Source organism: Eulemur rufifrons, chromosome 16 (assembly GCF_041146395.1).
Source record: "Eulemur rufifrons isolate Redbay chromosome 16, OSU_ERuf_1, whole genome shotgun sequence".
Classification (NCBI taxonomy): domain Eukaryota; kingdom Metazoa; phylum Chordata; class Mammalia; order Primates; family Lemuridae; genus Eulemur; species Eulemur rufifrons.
The window spans coordinates 5,129,098-5,151,307 of NC_090998.1; the positions used below are offsets into that span (position 1 = coordinate 5,129,098).

The 22,210-nt window shown below is 35.8% G+C and overlaps 1 protein-coding gene across 1 annotated transcript; it reads left to right on the top strand.

Moving 5' to 3' along the window:
• Positions 1-69: 69 nt before the first annotated feature.
• Positions 70-20,652, top strand: RAD51AP1 (RAD51 associated protein 1). The gene is made up of 10 exons (XM_069490434.1): positions 70-86; positions 3,382-3,431; positions 4,789-4,924; positions 6,791-6,841; positions 7,308-7,417; positions 8,188-8,274; positions 8,793-8,942; positions 14,527-14,679; positions 17,993-18,142; positions 20,516-20,652. Exons 1-10 carry the CDS (start codon positions 70-72, stop codon positions 20,650-20,652), a joined length of 1,041 nt encoding a protein of 346 aa, XP_069346535.1.
• The last annotated feature ends 1,558 nt before the right edge of the window (positions 20,653-22,210 follow it).

The window sequence follows — 22,210 nt, forward strand, 5'->3', positions numbered from 1 at the left end:
GGAATTGAAACTGCCACCGCTGCCTACAAGAACTTGAGAGCTGCAAATTTCCAGCCTTGAAGGGGGACCATGGTGCGGCCTGTGAGGTGGGTAGTTCATGACAACCGGCAGGGGTGGGAAGAAAAGCACAAGAAGATGCTGTAGGCAATGTCTACACAGGATCGAGGGGAAAGGGCCGAGTAGACGGGAGGGCAGCGATGCGAAGCGAGGGATGGCTGGTTATTGCGAAACTCTCCAGTCTCCAGTGAGGGCCGCCCATTGCTTAGAAGAATCCTAGCATCCTAGCTTTTTCCTTCTTTTTGCCTCCTTTGCAGCTATTGCCGTTTCTCTTACCCGTCCTATTCCAATAAGACCTTGTTACGTTAGCTTTTGAATAGCGCTTTACATTTCACCGAGCGCCTACTTATTGTTCATCACTGTAGTTCTTTGACATAGAAAGAGCAGGTATTGCTGTTTTATTGATTTAAAACTGCTAGGCATAAAGGCCAAGGGACCTGAGTTGCACAGCTAGTATACTCAAACCTAAATCATCTGACTCCAGATCCTCCTTTATACTATTTGAAACTATTCCTTTACATTATCACAGTTGAGTGCCATGGAAGCCTAGGGTCAGCCGTTCATTTAGTGAAGTTACTCAGTATATTTACTTCTATACTGTACGAGGTGCTGGAGGTTACACTTCAATGGGAGATGAGGTTAGGCACCAAAAAGCATTGAAATGTGGTAGAATGGGAAGGAGAAAAACTCTATTTTACATACGGTAGTTACAATGTGCCTCTCTGAGGAGATAATATGTACAGTGACATACGAATGACAAGAAGGAGCTAGCCAGACAAAAATATGGGGAAATCCGGGAAGAGGGAATGAGTGTCAACACCCTACACTTGACCATGTTTGAGGGACAGACTAATGCTGTAGCAAGTAGTGTAGAATGGAGTTCGGATTTTACTCTAAGACCAATGGGAAGTCAGTGAGTGTTTTAAGTAGAGGAGAAAAATCTAATTTTGCTTTTATAAAGGTCACTGGCTGCTGTTGGAGAATCAATGAAGGATGGGGTGATCAGAATGGAAGCAGAAGAACGAGTTAGGAGGCTACTATACCATTTATAGTGGTTTGGAGTAAGGGGTTATCAGCGGACATGGGCTGGAACAGATGAATTTGGGACATATTTTAGAGGTACCGCTGACAGAACTTGCTGATGAAGTGGTTGTAGAGGTAAAGGGGAAAAAAAATCAAGGATGATTCCACAATATTTTTGTTCTGAACTACTGAATGGATAATTTGTGTATTAACTGAGATGTAGACAGCTAGGAAAAGGAACAGGTTCAGGAAGTGTAGGGGATCAAGATTTGTTTCAGACATGTTAAATTTGAAATGGATTTGAAAGATCCAAATAGCAAAGTCATAATCCCTTTGTCTTGAACTGCAGTATTGTTAAAGTAGGGTCTGCAGACCTCTGGGGGTCTCTGAAAGCTTCTTAGGAAGTCTGTGAGGTCAAAACCCTTTTCATAATAACACTAAGACATGATTTGCTTTTTTTGCTTTTAAATTTTTTATAGAGATGAAGTCTCACTATGTTGCCCATTCTGGTCTTGAACTTCTGGGCCCAAGCGATCCTCCTGCCTTGGCCTCCCAAAATGCTGGGATTATATACACATGTGAGCCACCGCACCCAGCCTGAGATAATTTGGTTTTTTCACTATTCTGTCATTTGCACTGCAATAATGATGAAACTGTTGGCACCTCAGCACAAATGAAGGCAGTGGCACGAAACTGTACTAGTAGTCACTACATTCTTACTACCATACTCTAAGAGAAAAAAAGAAAATCCCAAGTTCACTTAAGAATATGCTTGATGCGGCCGGGCGCGGTGGCTCACGCCTGTAATCCTAGCACTCTGGGAGGCCGAGGTGGGTGGATCGCTTAAGGTCATGAGTTCGAGACCAGCCTGAGCAAGAGCGAGACCCCGTCTCTACTAAAAATAGAAAGAAATTATCTGGCCAACTAAAAATATAAAAATTAGCCGGGCATGGTGGCGCATGCCTGTAGTCCCAGCTACTCGGGAGGCTGAGGCAGTAGGATCGCTTAAGCCCAGGAGTTTGAGGTTGCTGTGAGCGAGGCTGATGCCACGGCACTCACTCTAGCCAGGGCAACAAAGTGACACTCTGTCTCAAAAAAAAAAAAAAAAAAAAATATGCTTGATAAAGCAGTAGGAATTATTATATTCATTATAGCTCAACCCTTGAATATATTTCTTTCTTTTTAGTAGACTTTTGATTTTAAAGGATTATCCATATTTAATTCAGCTCTCAAATTCTTATGAGTACATTTCTTTTTAAGATTCTACAGGAGGAAATGGGAAGTACACATAAAGCACTTCTACGTACTGAAGTATGATGGTTATCTCAAGGAAAAGCGTTTGTGAAACTGAGTTATGAGCTGAACTAGCCTCTTTTTCATAGAACACCATTTTTATTTAAAAGAACAACCAAGAAACTAGGTTATTCACACTTGAGCATTTGGCAGAAGATAGAAATGAAAACTAGAAGACCGTTTTATTTAGTGTCTAGAGGAGGGAGGAAGAAAATAACTTTTTTTTTTTTTTTCACTTTGGTGTTTTTTTTTTTTCTTTATTTGCAAGCAGTTAAAGCTAATTTTTTTCACTTTGAAAAAGTAGTACAGGTCGAACATTGCAAATTTGAAAATCCAAAATCTGAAATGCTCCAAAATCTGGAACTTTTTGAGTGCTGACATGACGCTCAAAGGAAATGCTTATTGGGCCATTTCAGATTTTCGGATTTGGGATACTCAATTGGTAAGTATATAATGCAAATATTCTAAAATATGAAAAATTACAAAATTCAAAATACTTCTGGTCCCAAGCATTTCAGATAAGAGATATTCAACCTGTATAAAGATCTGTTTCCAATGGCAGGAACAAAGTTGATTGCCATTTTTAAGTGTCCATTTCATTATTTGGTATTGTGGAGAGAGAAAAAAAAAAGAAAATGGCTTTTTGTGTCAAGAAGTTTATGATCTAATAAGGAGAATAGAATGCACTTATAAAACAAAAGAATACAAGCAACAGAAACTTATAAATGCCCAATAGCAATTAACAGTCTATAAATTATAAGTTAATTAAATGGATTATTTTTACTTTGTGAGTTATTTGAATTCATTTTTTTCTATATCAGGTCTATCAGATATAACTATTTCAGCTAATGCTAAATCCTTGCTGTAAAATGCAAATCATGTTCTAGATTTCAGTGTTTTTGAGAGAATTCAAGCACATTTTCATTTTTTCGAGACTATTAATACGCTTAAGGAATGGAGTGAGAAATTGAAACTTGTGTTAATGAAAAATTTCTGTCTTGGTCATAGACACAAGAAACCAGTCAATTACTCACAGTTTGAGGACTCTGACAGCGATGGTAAGTAGAGGTTTTTATTTTTGTTTTAAAGATTTGGAGATTTATTTCCTCAGAATTTATACAACATGTATAACAGATATTGAACATATTCCCCAAGTATATATAAGATAGGTCTAGAAAAGTAATTTTCTAAGTATTTGAGATAATTATGCTAATAATTACACTGATAAGATTATGTTGGTAAGTGATAAATGAACTAGGCCAGAAGAAAATGGCTCTGTGGGTCTAAACTATTTCAGGTCTGTTTCTCAAATCAGGATTTGAATCCTGTCCCTTCCCTGAAGAAGGAACACATTGTCTTTTTGAGATACAAATGTGTTACAGAATATTATGTAAAATCCCCATTAATTATAATATGAAACAAGACCTTGAAGAAAGGTTAACTTTAAGCCTATGCCATATCAGTTATATATTTTCTCGTCTCTGCTCTTAAGAGACGTGATTGAAAAGTTTGAGAAACATTGCATTAGATTACATTATACTGTGAAGTGCGTTTTATACTTCTATCTCAGACCACCAGAGTTTTCTGTAAGTCAAATATTTAGTAATTCCTAGGTTTGAAAGAGTCTGTTTTTGGCTTGGCCACAGTCTTAAGTGTGTCTACAACTTGGGAGAAAGTAGTATAAAATATAACTTCTGGCTTTATTGCTGTCATTGGTCTGTCACCAGGTATTTACAAATTGCCAGTTGTGTTCTGAACAGTGGGCAGTGAGGGCATTGCAGAAAGTCATGTTATCGTATTCCTACATGGGGAAGCATAAGGGACAGTATGTGTTAATAAATGCTAAAGCATGTGATTAAGACAACATCGACCCTGAAGGTACGTATATATGTGTCACTCATGTTTTGAAAGTTCCATAGCAGCAGTTTTATGTTGAGTGTCAAGAGAAGAACTACAAGAGTTCTGAGGAGTGGTAGCACAGAAAAACCTGTGAGAAACGATAATGTCCTGGAAAAGAACAGCCCTTTGCCAGAAATTTAAGAAGTTACTTTGGTAGGATCATAGAAAGGTCTTTATGGTAATGGATTTTTCTAATGGTTTTACAGGTTTTTAATTAATCATTTTTTCTTTGATGTTTATATACTACCTTCACTGCCTTTGTAACAAAGTTTTATAGTGAATTGGTTTTTGATAGATAGATATTTTTAAAAATAAAGGCCACCAAAACAAAGAGGAGTTAAAGTAGATGAGCAAGAATAAAGACAAACAAAATACCAATAATGATTTTTAAATCACAGAAATTAAACAATTTGCTTAACCTATAAAATTCAAACACACGCTAATGAATTTCAAGAAATGAATATAATGAATACTAAGAAAATTTTTTTCTTTTATTTTTAATTCACACATGAATAGATGATTTTGTTTCTGCAACTGTACCTTTAAGCAAGAAATCCAGACCACAGGAGTTAAAACAAGACAAACCAAAACCTAACTTGAAGAATCTCCAGAATGAGGACATCATACTGCAAGAGAAAACCCCTAAAAAAAGGTGAGAGGTAAGACATAGGGTAAACATACGACATTATATGTGTTAATTTAAAAGAGACACAGATTTGAACCCTGGGTTTAAATTAGAACTTGAGCAGAGTCATAGGTCATATTTTATTAGTGCGTGTAGGAGAACAGGGTTGAACTATTAATCTCCTTCTGACTTTCTGACTTAAAAAAGAAATTCATAAATATATAAGGAAATATCACTTAAATATTAAGACAATAATAATTATAGAGTTTATAAGTTGTGGCTGGCTTTTGCAGGACCCAGCACCTGTCTCTGAAATCCTCAAATCTTACAAGACTTCTTTGTTAAAAATTACATTTGTAAGGACAGTTTTAAAAAATTTAAAACTGTATATTTTTCTGCAGATAAAAGATTTTTCTTCTTATCTTGTTGAGATTTGTCCAGCAGTGAGAAGATCAGATAGTTTCTAGACTAACAATGGAATTCTATTAGTTGGTACTAAGAGGGAGAAAAGAGTGAGGGAAGGAAGAGACCCAAAACTTGTAGTATGGAGAGGAGATGGGCTGAAGGAGAATATTAATGAATGGAACATGGGGTATGTAATATTTCACTGCTGCAAGTTTCTCTATAAAAAGTTAATTAGCACAGAGAAATTTACCCTATGTCATACTCTTTACATTTTTCCTCTTTTTGTTTTTGAGTTTCTTATACTACATTTTAAGTAGAGGGGAAAAAATAACCCACAGATGGGAGAAAATACTTGTAAATCACATAACTGATAAGGAACTTGTATCCAGAGTATATAAAGAATTCTTAAAACTCAATAGTAAAAAAACTAGTAACCCAATTAAAAATGTTCAAAAGACTTGAATAGAGCTTTCTTCAAAGAAGACACACGGATGATCAATAAACACATGAAAAGATGCTCAACATCATTAGCAGTCGGGGAAATGTAAATCAAAACCACGGTGAAATAATATTTCACACCGACTACATGACTGTAATCAAAAAGACAGACAATAACAGGTGTTGACAATGATGTGGAGAAATTGGAACCCTCATGCATTTCCAATGGGAATGTAACACGGTACAACCAAATTGGAAAATAGTTCAGTGATTCCTCAAAATGTTAAACATAGAGTTACTGTATGACCCCGCCTATGTGTATTCCCAAGGGAAATGAAAACACATGCCCACACAAAAACCTGTATGTGAATGTTCATAGCAACATTATTCATAACAGCCCAAAAATGGAAGCAATCTAAATGTCTGTCAACTAATGAATAGATAATAAAATGTGGTGTCCATACAATAGAATTAATTATGCAGCCGTAAAAAGAAATGACTACTGATGTATGTTGCAGCATGGATGAACCTTGAAAACATTATTCTGCGTGAAAGAAGCCAGACACAAAAGGCCACATATTATGTGATTTTATTTATATGAAATGTCCAGAATATGCAAATCCATAGAAACATAAAGTAAGTTAATAGTTGCTAAGAACTTGGGAAGGGGTAAATTGGGAGTGACTGCCGATGGGAAAAGGGTTTCTTTTATGGGTAATGAAAATGTTCTGGAATTAGATAGTGGTGATGGTTTCACACCTCTGTGAATATAGTAAAAGCTGCTGCCATGTATACTTTAAAAGGGTGAATTTTGTGGTATGTGAATTATATCTCAATAAAACTGTTATTTGAAAGAAATAATAAGTCCTTCAAGGTACACCTCAGTGCTTCTTCCTTTATGTAACCTTCCCTTATCTTACTGTCTTTGATTTTTCTTCCTCTTCTGCTCCATAGCACTTTTGACCAACTTGAATGGGAGACTTACTATGATCTGCCTTATATGGGATAATTATTAGTATGTCTTATTTCTCCACCCTCATTAAATTGCAGAGTCCTTGAGGGTGCATTTAGTATTCTAGCTAGTGCAGTGCCTTATACAAAGTAAGTGCTTGGTTAAATATTTGTTAAAGTCTAGCTTGGGAGGAACAGATATAAAACAATATAATTTTCATTTAATATAAGAGCTATAATGTATGTTAAAGGGGTGTGGGTGAGGTCGAAAGATTTCTAAGTGGAAGTGATGATTGAACCAAGTCTGCTTTAGATTGAGCAGGTACTTCCCACCTGGATAGAGCTGGTAGTAAGGAGAGACATTACAATTAAAGGGAACAGTAAGTGTAAAGGCACATGCTGCTCCTGTTCCAAACCCATTATGTTATATATAACATGACATTGTTATGTTTTAGGAGTCTTACCATCAAAGTTCAATTAATGATGATGACTTGTTTAAAAACATGTTTGTGAGGTTAGCAACTCTTAAATAGTAATTTGGGAAAATCTCAAGCTTTGGTCTTTAATTGAGGTTGTTATTTTTAAAACTTCATTATTATCTGTGTGTCTATTTTAGAATGGCTTTAGATGACAAGCTCTACCAGAGAGACTTAGAAGTTGCACTAGCTTTATCAGTGAAGGAACCGCCAACAGTCACCGTTGATATGCAGAAGTCTCAAGATAAAAGTAACTTTATTTTCTGTATATTTAGCTTTAAGACCTTCTTTATTGCTTTTGTAGTCATTTCATTGGATAGGCTTTCACAGAGGAAAGAATAAAATTTGAATACTTTGGACTATAAATAGGTCAATTTGCAGAGGGTGCAATTGGATTCAGTCCTTTATTCAGCTGCTTAAATCTCATACAAACATATATACCTCTCTGCTTAACACTCAAAGTAAGCATGGACTACGAGCCTGGATGTTCAAGTTGCATTTTGCTTTCCAGTAAAAATTATCATGTCTTAAAGGCCTCTTAAAATGCTTTAGATCATTTTAAGGTTATTATAATGATTGGAGAGTCTTTATATTAGTAAAAGCATGGATTTGCCTATACAGAAGTGGTAGTTAATATTTATTGACTGTTTCCTATGTGTTGGGCACTGTAACAAGCAATTTCCATGTAGGATCAACATTTAATCTCCTGTAGTAACCCTAAGCAACGCTATTTTTATCTCCGTGTTATAGATGAGGAAGTGAAGTCTTAGGATAAGCAACTTGTCCATGGTCATAAAGCCAGTTTATGTGGTGGAGCCCAAATTTGAATTAAGTCTGATTTTTGAAGCCCAAACTTCTAGCCATATGCTAGCCTCTCCGAGTAAAATCACTGTGCTAGTTTGAGTTTGGCATCATTTATCTGTATCTAAATGCTATTACATTTTAGCACTAATCTTCTTGTTTCTAGACATGGGTAGATTAAGGTATACCTGAATTTTCTTTCTTATTCCTTATATTTAGGTATCGAAGGACATGGCAGTAGTAAAACAGAAACAATAAATAAGTCTCCTCATATCTCTAATTGCAGTGTGACCAGTGATTATTTAGGTAAGTTTTTTGTTACATTAATAATGTTTTTCATTAACAATGCTGTTTTTCTAATTTTGTTTAAATTCCTAAAACTATAGCTGGAACCAAGGTCTGTAAATTTGTCAAGTCTCTTTTTGTCTAGTGGCCTTTGTTTCTTTGTATTCTAGTCTTAGTTTCTCTTGCTACAGACCCACTGTCTTCCCTGGTGGAGGGTCATGACTACCCATGGCTCCTAGTCTGCAGCAATTGATCAGTGAAGAAGGGGCTGCATCTTTCCAGTTCCAGTTTGAAAATTCTTAAGGAAAGATTCTCTCTGTTTGGGTCTTAGGCTTATCCTTAAAGCCAGAGTATGTTGCCAGGGGACTGTTATACTATGATTGACCCAGATTGGGCCAGTAAGTAGTCTATTACTAGAAGCAGGGGAGGGATGAACCTCAACAAATAAAAGCCACAAATATAATAGAGTCTACTCTGCAGTTCTTGAAATATGAGCTGTCACAAAAAGTTTTCCATTGATTTTTATGCCTCTCCTGAAGATTTAGATAAAATTACTGAGGAAGATGATGTTCGTGGTGTTCAAGGGAAAAGAAAAGCAGCATCTAAAGCTGTGGTACAGCAGAGGAAGATTCTTTTGGAAGGGAGTGATGGTGACAGTGCTGATGACACTGAACCAGACTTTGCATCTGGTAAGTTACATCCTACTTCAAAATTAATTCTGTGGACATTCAGTAAAAAAGTTCTTGGAGGCCATTAATGTATCTAAATGTTACTTATTTTTCAAGGCACAGCTTAACGTTTACCTCCTGGACAAAGCTTTTTCCTCAGATGCCACCAGTGAATTTTACTGTCCTGTCCTGTGTGTCCCTGAAGCTTGCATACCCCAAAGGTTTAGCACAGTGCTTTGAGATGACTGTATATAGAGAAGAGAAGAGGTCTACGTACTACACTCTGGGACACTCAATGTTGGAGGTAGAAAGATTAAGAACATTCAGCAAAGGAGTTAGAAAAGGAATGGCTAAAAATGCAGAACCAAGAGAGAAAGGGTATCTGTCTATCCAAAGGCCAAGTGAAGAAATATTTCAAAGAGAAATCAGTTGTTAATGACTTGTTAGGTCTAATAGATAACTGAGAATTGACCACTGGATTTGACAAGTCATTGGTGAGCTTGGTAGAAATGACAGCCCATAGCCGGGCACAGTGGCTCACGCCTGTAATCCTGACACTTTGTGAGGCCAAGACGGGAAGATCACTTGAGGCCAGGAGTTCGAGACCAGCCTGAGCAACATAGCAAAACCCCGTCTCTATAAATAATAGAAAATTAGCTGGGTATGGTGGCACACGCCTGTAGTCCTAGCTACTAAGGAGGCTGAGGCAGGAAGATCACTTGAGCCCAGAAGTTTGAGATTACAGTGAGCTGTGATGATGCCATTGCATTCTAGCCTGAGCAACAGAGTGAGACACTGTCTCAAAGGAAAAAGAAACGAAAGCCCAACTGAACTGAGTTTAAGAGAATGGGAGACAGTGAGTGTAAGACAGCCTTTTGAGGAGTTTTGCTGTAAAGGATAGCAGAGAAACAAGATATTGGGAAGAGGATTTTTATGGCTAATATTTCTTCCCTGTTTATAAGTTAGTGGAAATGATCTGGTTAAGAAAGGAGAAAAAATTGATACCAAAGGTTTTAAAAAAAAAAGAAACAAAACTTAAAATTGAAAAAAATGCTATTAACTGAATTTCTTTTTTTTTTTCTTTCATAAATTGTGGAGAGAGCACCATTGCTCCATAGACCATTATTTAAAGACCTTAGATTTAGGGAGGAAACACCTGGAAATGTATCAAGGATGAGTTTGAAGATACAGGACACAGGAAAGTGATTAACAAGTTGTGTGCTAGTTAAGAAGTGGTTCAAGGTGTGAACAGGAGGCCTAGGATCAGGAATGTAGAGATGGGCTCAATGTGAAAGGTATTGCAAAGATATCGCAAAGGTAGAATGACAGGAATTGGCATCTAGGAAGGGTGGAGAAAAAGAAAGTCAGTGATGGCATCAAGGTTCCTAACCTGGCTGAATACAAAGATGAAAATGCTTATAACCAAGATAAATATATATGGAGGATCAGGTTTTTGCCGATAAGAGAAAAGATTTTGCTATAAGCAAATAGAGTTTGAGGGGCCAACCAAATATCCATGCAAAGACTTAGCTGACATAAATTCAGGAAAGAGAAGTAACCATTACATAAATAATAATTAAAGCTAATGGAATAGGCAAGATAGCCTGTGAAGAGAAGGGGGAGGAGAGGAGTCTGAAAGAATACTGTCTCTGAAAGCAGCAGTTCTCAGATTTTAGGAATCAGCTCAAGAGCTGGATAAGATGCAGATTCGCAGGGCTCACCTCCAAAGAGTCTGATTCCACAGAACAGGTGTGGAGCCCAGAAATCTGCCCAATATAGTCTCCTCTACTCAGGTGATTCCAAAGCAGGTAGTCAGTCTATGGATCTTACTTTGAGAAACACTGATTTAAGGGAAGCATCAAAAAGGAGGAGCCAGCGAAAGAAGGATAATAGAGCATAGACCAAATTCTTCCCAACTTCAAGTTACTTAATGTAAAAAATTCAATATAATCAAAATAACTCCTTGGCAGTTGAAGTATCTTTTCCAGGGATAAAGATTATAGCATTCCTGGAATGTCAATATAATTATTTGATGCATGACTGTCAGAAAAATCAGTAAGCAATTCTGAAATTATAAATTACAGTTGTACTTAGCATGCTAGCCAAATTAATTTCTTTATTTTTAATAAAGAATTTAAAAGTTTGCTATATGTGGGAATGAATCACTTGCTTTATTTGTTGTATTTATCTAATTCATGAGTTATGTTTCTAGAGGTATGATAGATATATAAAAAGAATATTTTGCTATTTGCATTCCAACTTTAGGTAATCTCTCTTGAACCGTTTCTTAAAAATACAGTTTATATGTGATAATGACTTGAATAATGACTTTAACCCCTCTGTTCTTAAAAGTAAATAGCCAAGGACTTGAATAGACATTTCTCCAAAGATAACATACAAATGGCCAACAAGCTTCTGAAAAGATGCTCAACATCGCTAATCATTAGAGAAATACAAATATCAAAAGTACAATGAGATATCACCTTACACCCATAAGGATGGGTACTATCAAACAAACAAACAACAACAACAACAAAAAAAAAACAGAAAAAAACAAGTGTTGGTGAGGATAAGGAAAAATTAGTACCCTCGTGCACTGTTTTGGGGTTATAAAATGGTGCAACTGCTATAGAAAACAGTATAGTGGTTCCTCAGAAAATTAAAAATAGAAGAACAGGTTGAGCATCTCAAATTTGAAAATCTGAAATCCAAAATGCTCCAAAATCTGAAACTTTTTAAGTGCTGACATGATGCTCAAAGGAAATGTTCATTGGAGCATTTCAGATTTTGGATTTCCAAATTTGGTATGCTAGACCTATATAATGCAAATGTTCCAAAGTCTGAAAAAATTCAAAATCTGAAAACACTTCTGGTCCCAAGCATTTCAGATGAGGGATACTTAACCTGTACCATATAATTCAGCAATCACACTCTGAGTATATATCCAAAACAATTGAAAGCAGGGTCTCAAACAGATATTTGCACACCCATGTTCATAGCAACACTATTTATAATAGCCAAGAAGTGGAAGCAACCCAAAAGTGACATTTCAGAGTTTTTCCCCTGCATTGGTTTGCCTTATATAAGAAGAGAAAAGGTTATTTGTGACCTTCACTAGAGAAAGAAAAGAGAAAATTGCAGCAAAGATAGGCCATCTAAAGAGTCCCCAAATCTGTAACTTAAATGTGTGGGCCTTCCAGATTTTCCAATGTGGAATGCTGATGATCTGGGATTCTGGGAACTCCATCTCCTCACCTCTTTTTTTATTTAATTTGTTTTCTCAGTTGGACCTCATCTCTGGACAAGCTTGTTAATTAGCCAGCTCCCACCATTTATCCTTTTGAGCCAGGAAAGGAATCCTTAGGATTTCTAAGTCACTGAACGCATACAATACCAGAACTATGGGATACATAGAAAGTTTTGTCCTTCCAGATTATATATTCTGAAATTTTAGAGAAACTTTCTCCACTACTTGCCCTCCCTGAACCTAGATTCTCTCCAAGAAATAATTACTTGAATTTGCAAGCTACTATTTGTGACAGCCTTCATGTGATCTGCTGGCCTTTTATGACTAATCTGTACAGCACAGTAATCATTATATGAATATGTGAGTTGATTACTCTTATTTGTTTTTAAACTTTTATGTGAAGAAGATCATGGAATAAGGAAATCATAATTTGAAGATCATATGACATTGTTGATTTAGGTAGAGATCATTCATGGAAGGTTGATGAGGACCTTTATAATGGCAAATTCAGGCTGCCATCAACTGAACCAACTAAGAGTGGGACAACCACCCCTTGTGGGACAACCCACAATATATTGTGAAGTACAGAGCATCACCTATGAGGTATATTCTTGGCCCCCCCCAAAAAAAGTGAGCCCTAACCTAATTGAGCCTTGAGAACAGAATTCCAACTCACAGAAAATGTAAGAATAAGTTAAATGACACCACAATGAAGAAAAAGTCCAGAATGTAGGACATTCTGCAAGATAACTGACCTGGCTACTTTAGCAAGTCATAGGCTTGGGGGAAAAGGGAGAGGGTATTGCTCTGTATTAAGAGATTAATATAGACTGGATAGAAGATAATACTTAGAAACTAGTGTTAATATTACTAGATATGATAATGACATTGCTGTGTAAGAAAACGTCCATGTTTTTTAGAGATGCATTTGGAAGTATGTAGGAGTGTAATGACATGATGCCTTGGATTTATTTTAATATACTACAAGAAGGAAAGGGAAAAGAAAAAGGCCGGGCGTTGGTGGCTCATGCCTGTAATCCTAGCACTCTGGGAGGCCAAGGTAGGAGGATCACTTGGGATCTCAAGAGTTGAAGACCAGCCTGAGCAAGAGTGAGACCCCGTCTCTACTAAAAAAAAAAAAAAAAGAAAGAAAGAAAGAAAAGAAGAAGAAAAGAGAGATAGATGAAACACATGTAGCAAAATATTGATAATTATTGAATCTGGATGGTGGTTTATATGCTGTTGTGTAGGTTTGAAATTTTTCATACATATTTTAATTTTTATATAAAATATATTATTTTAGATAGATAATATGTGGGGAAAATAGTGGTTATCTCTGAGTGATGAGGTTAGAGAGTGGATTTTCTTTTTCATATAGTTTACAGTGTTTGTAATAACCATGTACTGTTTTCCATTTTATTATATATTTTTTGCCTTAAGCATTTTCTGCAATAAGCATGTACATAATATTAAAATTTCTTTAAAGTTTTATGTGAATATAGTACTATTTACACTTAGTTTTCAGAGTTTTTATTATTTATAAGCCAAATTTACACTTAGTTTTCAGAATTTTTATTATTTATAAGCCACGGTTTTCTGATCCATGGTTTTTTAATTATCAGGTTAGGCCATGCTTTTTTCTAGAGCAGCTGCAGAACTTTCCATATGGTATCACTGGCTTATATCATTCCATGTAGTACAGAAAAGAGTTTGTGGGAAATAAAGGTATGTCTATTTCCAAATGAAACCAGATATAAGATTATCAGCTAAGATCACTGTGGTGTGGTTAGTCTCTTCTCAATTCCCAATGGGTCTCTCTTCCAGAATGTTGAAGTTTATGTGATTAAGGGAACATATACTGTTATTACCATAGATGTCATTGTTTTGAAAGACTAGCTATTGTCATACTCTACCATTCTTTTTTCAAAAGTTACTGAATTAAACCGATAAAATCTGAAGGAAAGATTACTGAAAGGAAATTATAGTGATAGTAGTAATAGCAAACAATTCTATTTTGCTTGAGATATGCCAGATGTTATTCTAAATGCTTTAAATACATATTAACTCATTTAATCTGTGCAATAACCCTATGACATAGGTTTGTGGTTATCCCCATTTTCTAGGTGAGGAAACCAAGGGGCAATGAAGTTAGTGACCTGTCTGAGTCACATGACATAAGTGGAGGAGCTAGGATTCAAACCCAGGCACCCACAATCTCAACCACTGCAGCATTCTCTCTTGGGAAATGGTGTAGCACAAAGGTGCACGAGAATCTGGTGCAAAAGCCGCGGATAAAGTTGAGGCAACAGAAGTCTCACTTTTTAGAACACAGATGAAGTATGTAATCTTCTGTTTTAGGTGAAGATTCTGAGGATGATTCTGATTTTGGAGAGGGTGGAAATAATGATGAAGAATTCACTATGAGAAAAAGTAAAGTTAAAGAAATTAAAAAGAAAGAAGTGAAGATAAAATCCCCAATAGAACAGAAACAGAAGAAATCTAAATCTAAATGTAGGTAGGGCTTTGGGTAAGCTTGGTCCAAAACACTTACTTTTATAAAGAAAATGTATTTTGTTTGTTTGCTGTATTTTTCTTATCTTGTCCTTTGTTCTCTTTAACATGTTGCTAATGTTCATTTCTAGTTAAAATACATAAAAGAAAGCAGCGTAGGATTGGGGAAAGGAGAAAAGCAGCTAGAATACTGAGCCCCACCACACTGTGTCATACTTTGCTGTAGTGCTCACAGCCACCCTCTGCAGTGTCACCTGCATTTTATGGTGAGAAAACTGAAGCTCAGAGAGGTTAAATAATTTTTTGGATATCTGACCTCTAACAAGTGAAGGGCTAGAATTGGAACCTGGGTTTGTCCATTCAGAGTCTGAGCTCTGTCCACTGGACCTCATTTTCTCCAGGCAATTAAACAGGGAAGTTTGCGTGATTCTAATTTCGTGTTTTTGTGCTTAACTTAGTCTGATTTGAGAGCTCTTTTTCCTCATGTTTGGGGCCCATTTTTGGCTTTTTGTTATTTTTTCTCTAAAACAAATTCTGTTAGAAACTACTTTTACAATAAAACTTGGAATTTATAACTTGAACATGGAATGCCTGTTTCTTGTGTAAAATAAATTAGGATATTTTTGAGTTTATATAATATATGATGGACTTATAAAATAAACATTAACTAAATTTATTTATTGATACCAATTTTTATGTCTCAGTTTTTTAATGTATACACTATTTTTTACTAAAAGTTCCATTATTCAGACTTTCCATTTATTAATAGGAGTTTTTCTCATCTTAAATAGCATGGTACTTAGTGCTTAATAAGAATTAAATACTGACTGAGTCATATCAATATATATTATATACTCTGCTGTATTCTGAATAAGGTTTTAATTAGAATGTTTTCTTAAATTGAAAAATTCATCAAATTCATCTGGTTTTCAGAAATTAGATTTTAAATGCAGGGGCTTTTAGGGATAACTGTATATTAGTTTCCTATTGCTGTTATAACAAATTACCACAAACTTAGTGTCTTAACATATACTTACTATTTTGCAGTTCTGAGGGTCAGAAGTTCAAAATGGTTTTCACTGGGCTAAAATCAAGCCGTCAGCAGGCTATGCTCCTTTGTGGATGTGTTAGGGGAGAATCCACTCTCTTCCCTTTTCTAGCTCCTAGAGGGCGCCTGCATGTCTTGGCTCATGGCCCCTTCCATTTTCAAAGTGAGCAATGGTAGGGACTTTTTCACTTCATGGCACGTGACTGATTCTCCGCTTCCCACATTTACTTACAAGGACCCTTGTAATTGCATTGGTCTCATCCAAATAATTCAGGATAATATCCCCATCTCAAGATTCTTAACTTAATTCCATCTGCAAAGTCCCTTTGCCATGTGAGGTAACATATTCACATGTTCTGACAATTAGCATATAGACATCTTTGAGGGGCCATTGTTCTCCCTACCACAAGCTATAATAATGTGAAAATGTCATTAACGATGTGAGTGTATTTTACATTTAGATGTTTAGACTTCACCAAGACACGCTAATAACTAAAAATAAAATTTCAGTTTCCATTTTAAAGTCTTTTATATATACCTTAGAGCAAGTTACTTTACAAGGAAGATAAATTTAAAATATTAGAAGTAAAATTTGACCACTAAGTAATAGGATTAAGGACTAGGAAAAATGGGTTATCTTTTAGTCCTACTAAATAATGTATTGAGTAGTAACCTTTGAGAGCCTAGCACACATCATATTTTTTCCCTTGATACAGAAAATTTTGAGAGCTGTGCTGTCCAATATGGTAGCCCCTATCCACATGTGGCTATATTACATTAAAGTTAATTAAATAAATTTAAAAATAAGTTCCTCTGTTTTGCTAGCCACATTTCAAGTACACAGTAACTGTATATGGGTAGGGGCTACCGTATTGGACAGCACAAAATATGGAACATTTCTGTCATCACAGAAAGTTCTTTTGGACATTGCTGATCTAGGAGATATGTCTGTAGTGAAAATGTTCATATTCACATACATGTAGATACCCCTTAGGTATCTCAAAACAAGCATTATCTGAAAGTGAATATACATTCTACCTCTCCTCCTCCCTTCGTTCCTCCTCCTGACCTAAAAAAAAAAAAAAGACCAAAACCTACAACCTGCTCCCATTCTTGTGTTCATTCTCTAGGTAAATGGCACCGTAAAACAATGTGGCCATGACAAGAACTTGCAAGTCATGGATTATGTCTTCATCTTCATCACTGCCTGCCTCCACCTAATGGCTAAAATATATCTAATGCGCTATTTTCCCTTCTCTTTTCCACCTTAGTTCAGGCCCCTATCACTTCTCACCTGATTACCATAATACCCTTCTAAGTGGTCTACTTGCCCTACACTACCACCAGCAAGACGTTTTAAAATGAAAGTCATTCCTGAGAAAAATTAATACATGATTGTGACTAGCCAGACACTCCTTTATGTGGTTTGCAAAGCTCTTCAGAAACGATCTGCACCCTGTCTATATCTCTCACCGTTTTTATCTTTGAGATTCCTGCTCCAGCCACATTGAACCAGTACTGGTCCTAGAACTTGGTGCATTTTCCAGCTTTACACGCTCTACTCCCTTTGCCTGGAATACTTCCCTCAACTCATCTTTACTATTTAGCCTTGACTTGCCTCAGACCATCTTGACCTCCCTCGCTGCAACTTCTAAACACATACACCCAGATTATTTCCCTTCATACTGGGCATATTTCTAGTCTGTCATATCCCTTATCACACTGCATTATGCACATCTCTTTATGTTCCTGTCCTTCCTACGAGAGTCCAGTGACTGGACCATAAAGTCCTTGGGAGCAAGATCCATGAGTTAAACTCTTTGTAACCCTAGAGCTTAATATATTGCCTCACTGACACATACTGATGAGACACTATTGTGTAATGGTTACAAGTATGGACTTTGGAGGTAAACCTGGTTTCTAATCCCAGCTCAGACACTTACTAGCTATCACGCTACAGGCAGATTGTTTCCTTATCTGACAGTGGGGATAGTAATATCTGTATCAGAGTTGTTTTAAAAGATTAAAGGTAACATGTGTGATATGCTTACCACACTACCCGGCATATAAACGCTCATAAAAGATGGCTATTCTTAGGCTCTCGATAAATGTTTCTTGATTTATTAATCAGTTTTCAAGTTTGTGATATTGCCTTTTTAATTTTTATAAGATTATGTAGCTTTATAATTTTTACATGTACATGCTAGATTTAAACTGTGTCTTCTTCTATATAACAAACTTTTTTATGTATATTTTTCAAATAAGTGACTTCAGTAGACTCTGCTCCAGCTGCTGTCAAATCAGAATCTCAGTCCTCATCAAAAAAGCTTTCTCTTTCTTCAGAGGCCTCTAGAAAGCCATTACAAATACGCAGTCCTTCAGCTGAAAGCAAGAGACCTAAGTGGGTGCCGCCAGGTATGGTATATTTATGATCAAGGGCAAGAGCTTAGAAAATGACCGCTGGTAGATTTTTCCCTAGTGCTATATATGTTATATATGAACATTTCCCCATTTTATTACATATTCCTCAAAACCAAAGTTTCTGGTTGCTGCATCTAGTCATCTTTTATTTAACCATACCATTATTATTAAATATCCAGGTCATTTATGATTTTTTTGTGCTATAAATAAGCTTGTAATAAACACAAGCATACCTATTTTAGAAATCTGTGGGCAAATTTCTGATTATTTTCTTTGGGTAAAATTTCTAGTAGAAAAATTACAATGTCAAAGGGTATAAACATTTGAGATTCCTGACATATATTTATATATAAATATATATTTCTGACAACAGATGTTTTGCTTAGGGCCTGCTGACCTCCACAGTCTGACTGAAGCCTCAGGGCCTGTATGTGGGAATTCCAGCATTTAACAAATGCCCTAGCAAACTCAACCTCTGGCTCTTACAAACTTGACTTCTTTTTATTTTCTTTCACTCCACAGCCAAGTTTCACTGATCCTTCAAGAATTCTTTGACCTTCACCCTTCTTGATGTCACTAAAACCCTAATCTGAGTCCGAACTATTGCTGCCTTCCTAACTAGTCCTGTACCTACTTTCCTTCTTCCAGCTGCCTGAACCCTCTACTTCAGTGAAATTGAGACATCTTTTGCCCCTCAAACACATTGTACGTGTTCTTCTGTCAGGGCTTCTCTTTATCCAGTTTCGTCTGTCTGGTATATCTTTCTTCATGTGTCTCCTCTTCATGTTTCTTCAGATCTACTCTGGTTTTACTTGACTACTTTGAGTGACTTTTTGGAGTGGCCCAGTTAAAAATGACTGGGTATTCACAGATAGATTTAGGCCTGATCTGTGAGGCTGCACGATGACTTATTTTATCTGAGTTTTCATTTCCTCACATGAACTATCAGGAGCTAATATAAGCTTTAAAGTCCTTTCTGGTTTAAAAATTCTAAGATTTTTAATAAGGACTTAAAAGTTTTTTGGAGAAGGAAAGGAGAGAAGATTAATTCCTAAAATAATGATGTCCTATCATTCAAAGAGTATCCCTTTGTATATTTCTTCCAACAATATTAGTGAATCCCCAATGAAAGAAATTTAAAAGAAATGATATGACTATAGAAATTAAAAAGCATAATCAAAAAGATACAAAGGAAATAATGGAATGATGGATAAAGAATTAATGCCATGAAGCACAATGTGCTTATAGATTCAGTGCATTCCAGGGTCAGGCAAGTGGTGTAAATGTGTTCACTGGGCCCATGTAATAGACTTGTGTGAGTCAGGGTTGGTTAGACTTGGGAGCTCATGCCCCTTTTGAAGGAAGCAGCTGCCAGTCAGCTCCATCTGATTGTTTCCATGTCGGATTATGGGCTTGGTATTTCCAGATCTGATTTTTTTCAAGAGAAGCCAGATATCCAGGTTTTAATATGAAATCTCCTAATTTCTTAAAACCATGTGGACCAAGCAATGTATCTGTGAGCTAATTTGGCCCTCAAGTTGCCAGTTTATTAACTGCCTTATACAAATATGAGAAGACTCCCAAGACCCCAAAGGGAAAATGAGCCAGGGACATAAACATACCAATGCTAGAAAATATGAAAAAAGTTTCAGTCTTACTGGTAATTATGAAGACGTAAATTAAAATAATAAAATACTATTTTATATCTCTCACACTAGAAAACAATAAAGCAATATAATCCAGTACTCTCTGGGTTATGGGGTAGCAGGTTTAATTTTTTCTTTTAAATGTATAATCCCTTTATAGTCTAGCAACTATAGTCATCATCAACTATGAACATTAATGTGGATAAATATTGAAATTTAATATTATATGGAAATAATTGCTACATTACAGTGATGGTATAAATGAAACCAGTATAAATAAATAAAAACAGTATTTGCCATTTATAAAGTTATTTAATAATTGAAAAATAGACTTTTTAAAGGAGTAATTATAAAAATTACAGGACTGTAAAAAATGTATTAGTTTTTTTTATTACTTTAGAAATTATAATTGTATGTATTTCTTTATACCTTTATAACCAGTGTTATTTGCTCCCAACTTTCCTATTTCAGCTTTCATGGTAAAGTTTTGGTGTCATTACCTTGGCTTCTGGGATGTTTGAAAATAGGCAATACTGTATTCTTTAGTATGGAAAGCCCTTTAGTACTTTACGTTCTTTTGATCTATTATAGTTTCTTGCTTGATAGACTCTGGAAAGCAGAATAATGCTTAACTACTTTTTTTGCTTCTTGTGTTTTATAAATGAATCTTTGTTAAGAGATTTCTGGCATTATCAGCATCATGTCATATGTTTTCTTTCAGCAGCATCTGCAAGTAGCAGCAACAGCAGCAGCCCACTGGCAGGGGTGTCCGTTAAGTCTCCAAATCAGAGTCTCCGTCTTGGCTTGTCCAGATTAGCGCGAGTTAAACCTTTGCATCCAAGCGCCACTAGCAGCTGAGTGTGGTAGCAGAGAAATGTTTGATTGAGAGAATCACAGTTTTACAAGTGTGTTTGTATTTGAGGAGGGTATTGTAACATAAAGGAATCCTTTAACATGTTATATAAATGATCTGTACCCATTTTGTGATTGTGCTCTCTGGAAAGCTATTCAAGACTTCAGTAAGAGATTTGTTCATGAGAATTATTTTCTTGTGCCATTTCCTTCTGAAGAGCTATTCTATTTTTCTGTCAGTTTGACTTGGAGGAAGTCCACATCACATGCTGTTCTTTTCTGGTGATGTTATATTCCTTTCTAGTTCTGTCCAGTTTATGGCACCTTAACTTCAACTGTTCAGAGTTTACCTGGCAAAAGGAAACATCCCCATTTCTTTCAGGAGACATTTCTGAAATCTTATAAGCTGCTTAAGCTATGTGGTAGTTTTATTGCAGAGATGTTTTGTATTGTAGCCAAATCTTTTTATAGTAAGAATTCAGAATTTTATACATTCAGATGGTTCTGTGTTATGGCATATGTCTTCTACTTAAAAGTAGATGGTTATTCTATAGCAAATAGAATTTAATATCATTTTATGAAATCTTTCTTCATTGTCAAAACCTTTAATAAAAGTGGAAAAGTTTTGAAATGCTCTTTTTCTTGATACCATTGCATCTACATTTGTCTCTGATTTTCTACATTTCATGATACAATGAGAGCTCTGCAAAGAACGGTAGCCTTTCTGTTGTAAATATAAACAGGGGGGAAGCTGTTTCTTAAGGTAATCACTTTTTGTTAAGCTTGTGCTCTGGACAGGAGCTGTCAAGTATTTAGTCATCCCTATTATGATGTTAGATAAAATAACTTCAGGAAGCTTGGCTCTGAATTTATTGTGAATAAAAATAGTAATGAATATATTTTATATTTATGGTGAGAATTTCAACCAACTCCAGATCACTTTTTAATAAAATTTTTTCAAATCATGTTAACCATTAAAAAATGTATAATATTTAACTCAGTTCTTGTTTTATGGAAATATCTATGTTAATGTGAATATGATTTAGAATTACGATTAAAGTGAGCATTTGCCTATTACTATTGCACATTTTTTTCTTATCTAGTGTATATTTTTATATTCTCATATACCACCTCACCTACCCCACGCCCCCCCACTTTTTAAAACATAATTTTTCAGTTCCATAGTACTGAAGTATTCTGTATGGTGCAGTGCAACAGTGAACAGCAAGCTCCTTGTCTGTATTAGGCACTGATCTCATTGATTAATCATCTAGCACCAGCCTGAAGAACCTGTTTTTGCCATGTTATCCATGTTAACCGTTTCCTTCTGTTTGAAAATTACCTCAAAGTTTGTTAAAAACTGGCCTGGCTAAAAGCACTAATACCTTCATGTTGCCAAATCCAGTGTATTTTTCTCACCTCCTCTACACCCTATTCATCGTACCCTGATTAAAACATTTTATTTCCTTGGTTCATGTGACACCCTTTTGTAATTTTCTCCCTACCTCTCTGCCTAGTCTTCATTATTTTGCAGCTTTGTAATCTTTTGTTTGACCTCCACGTA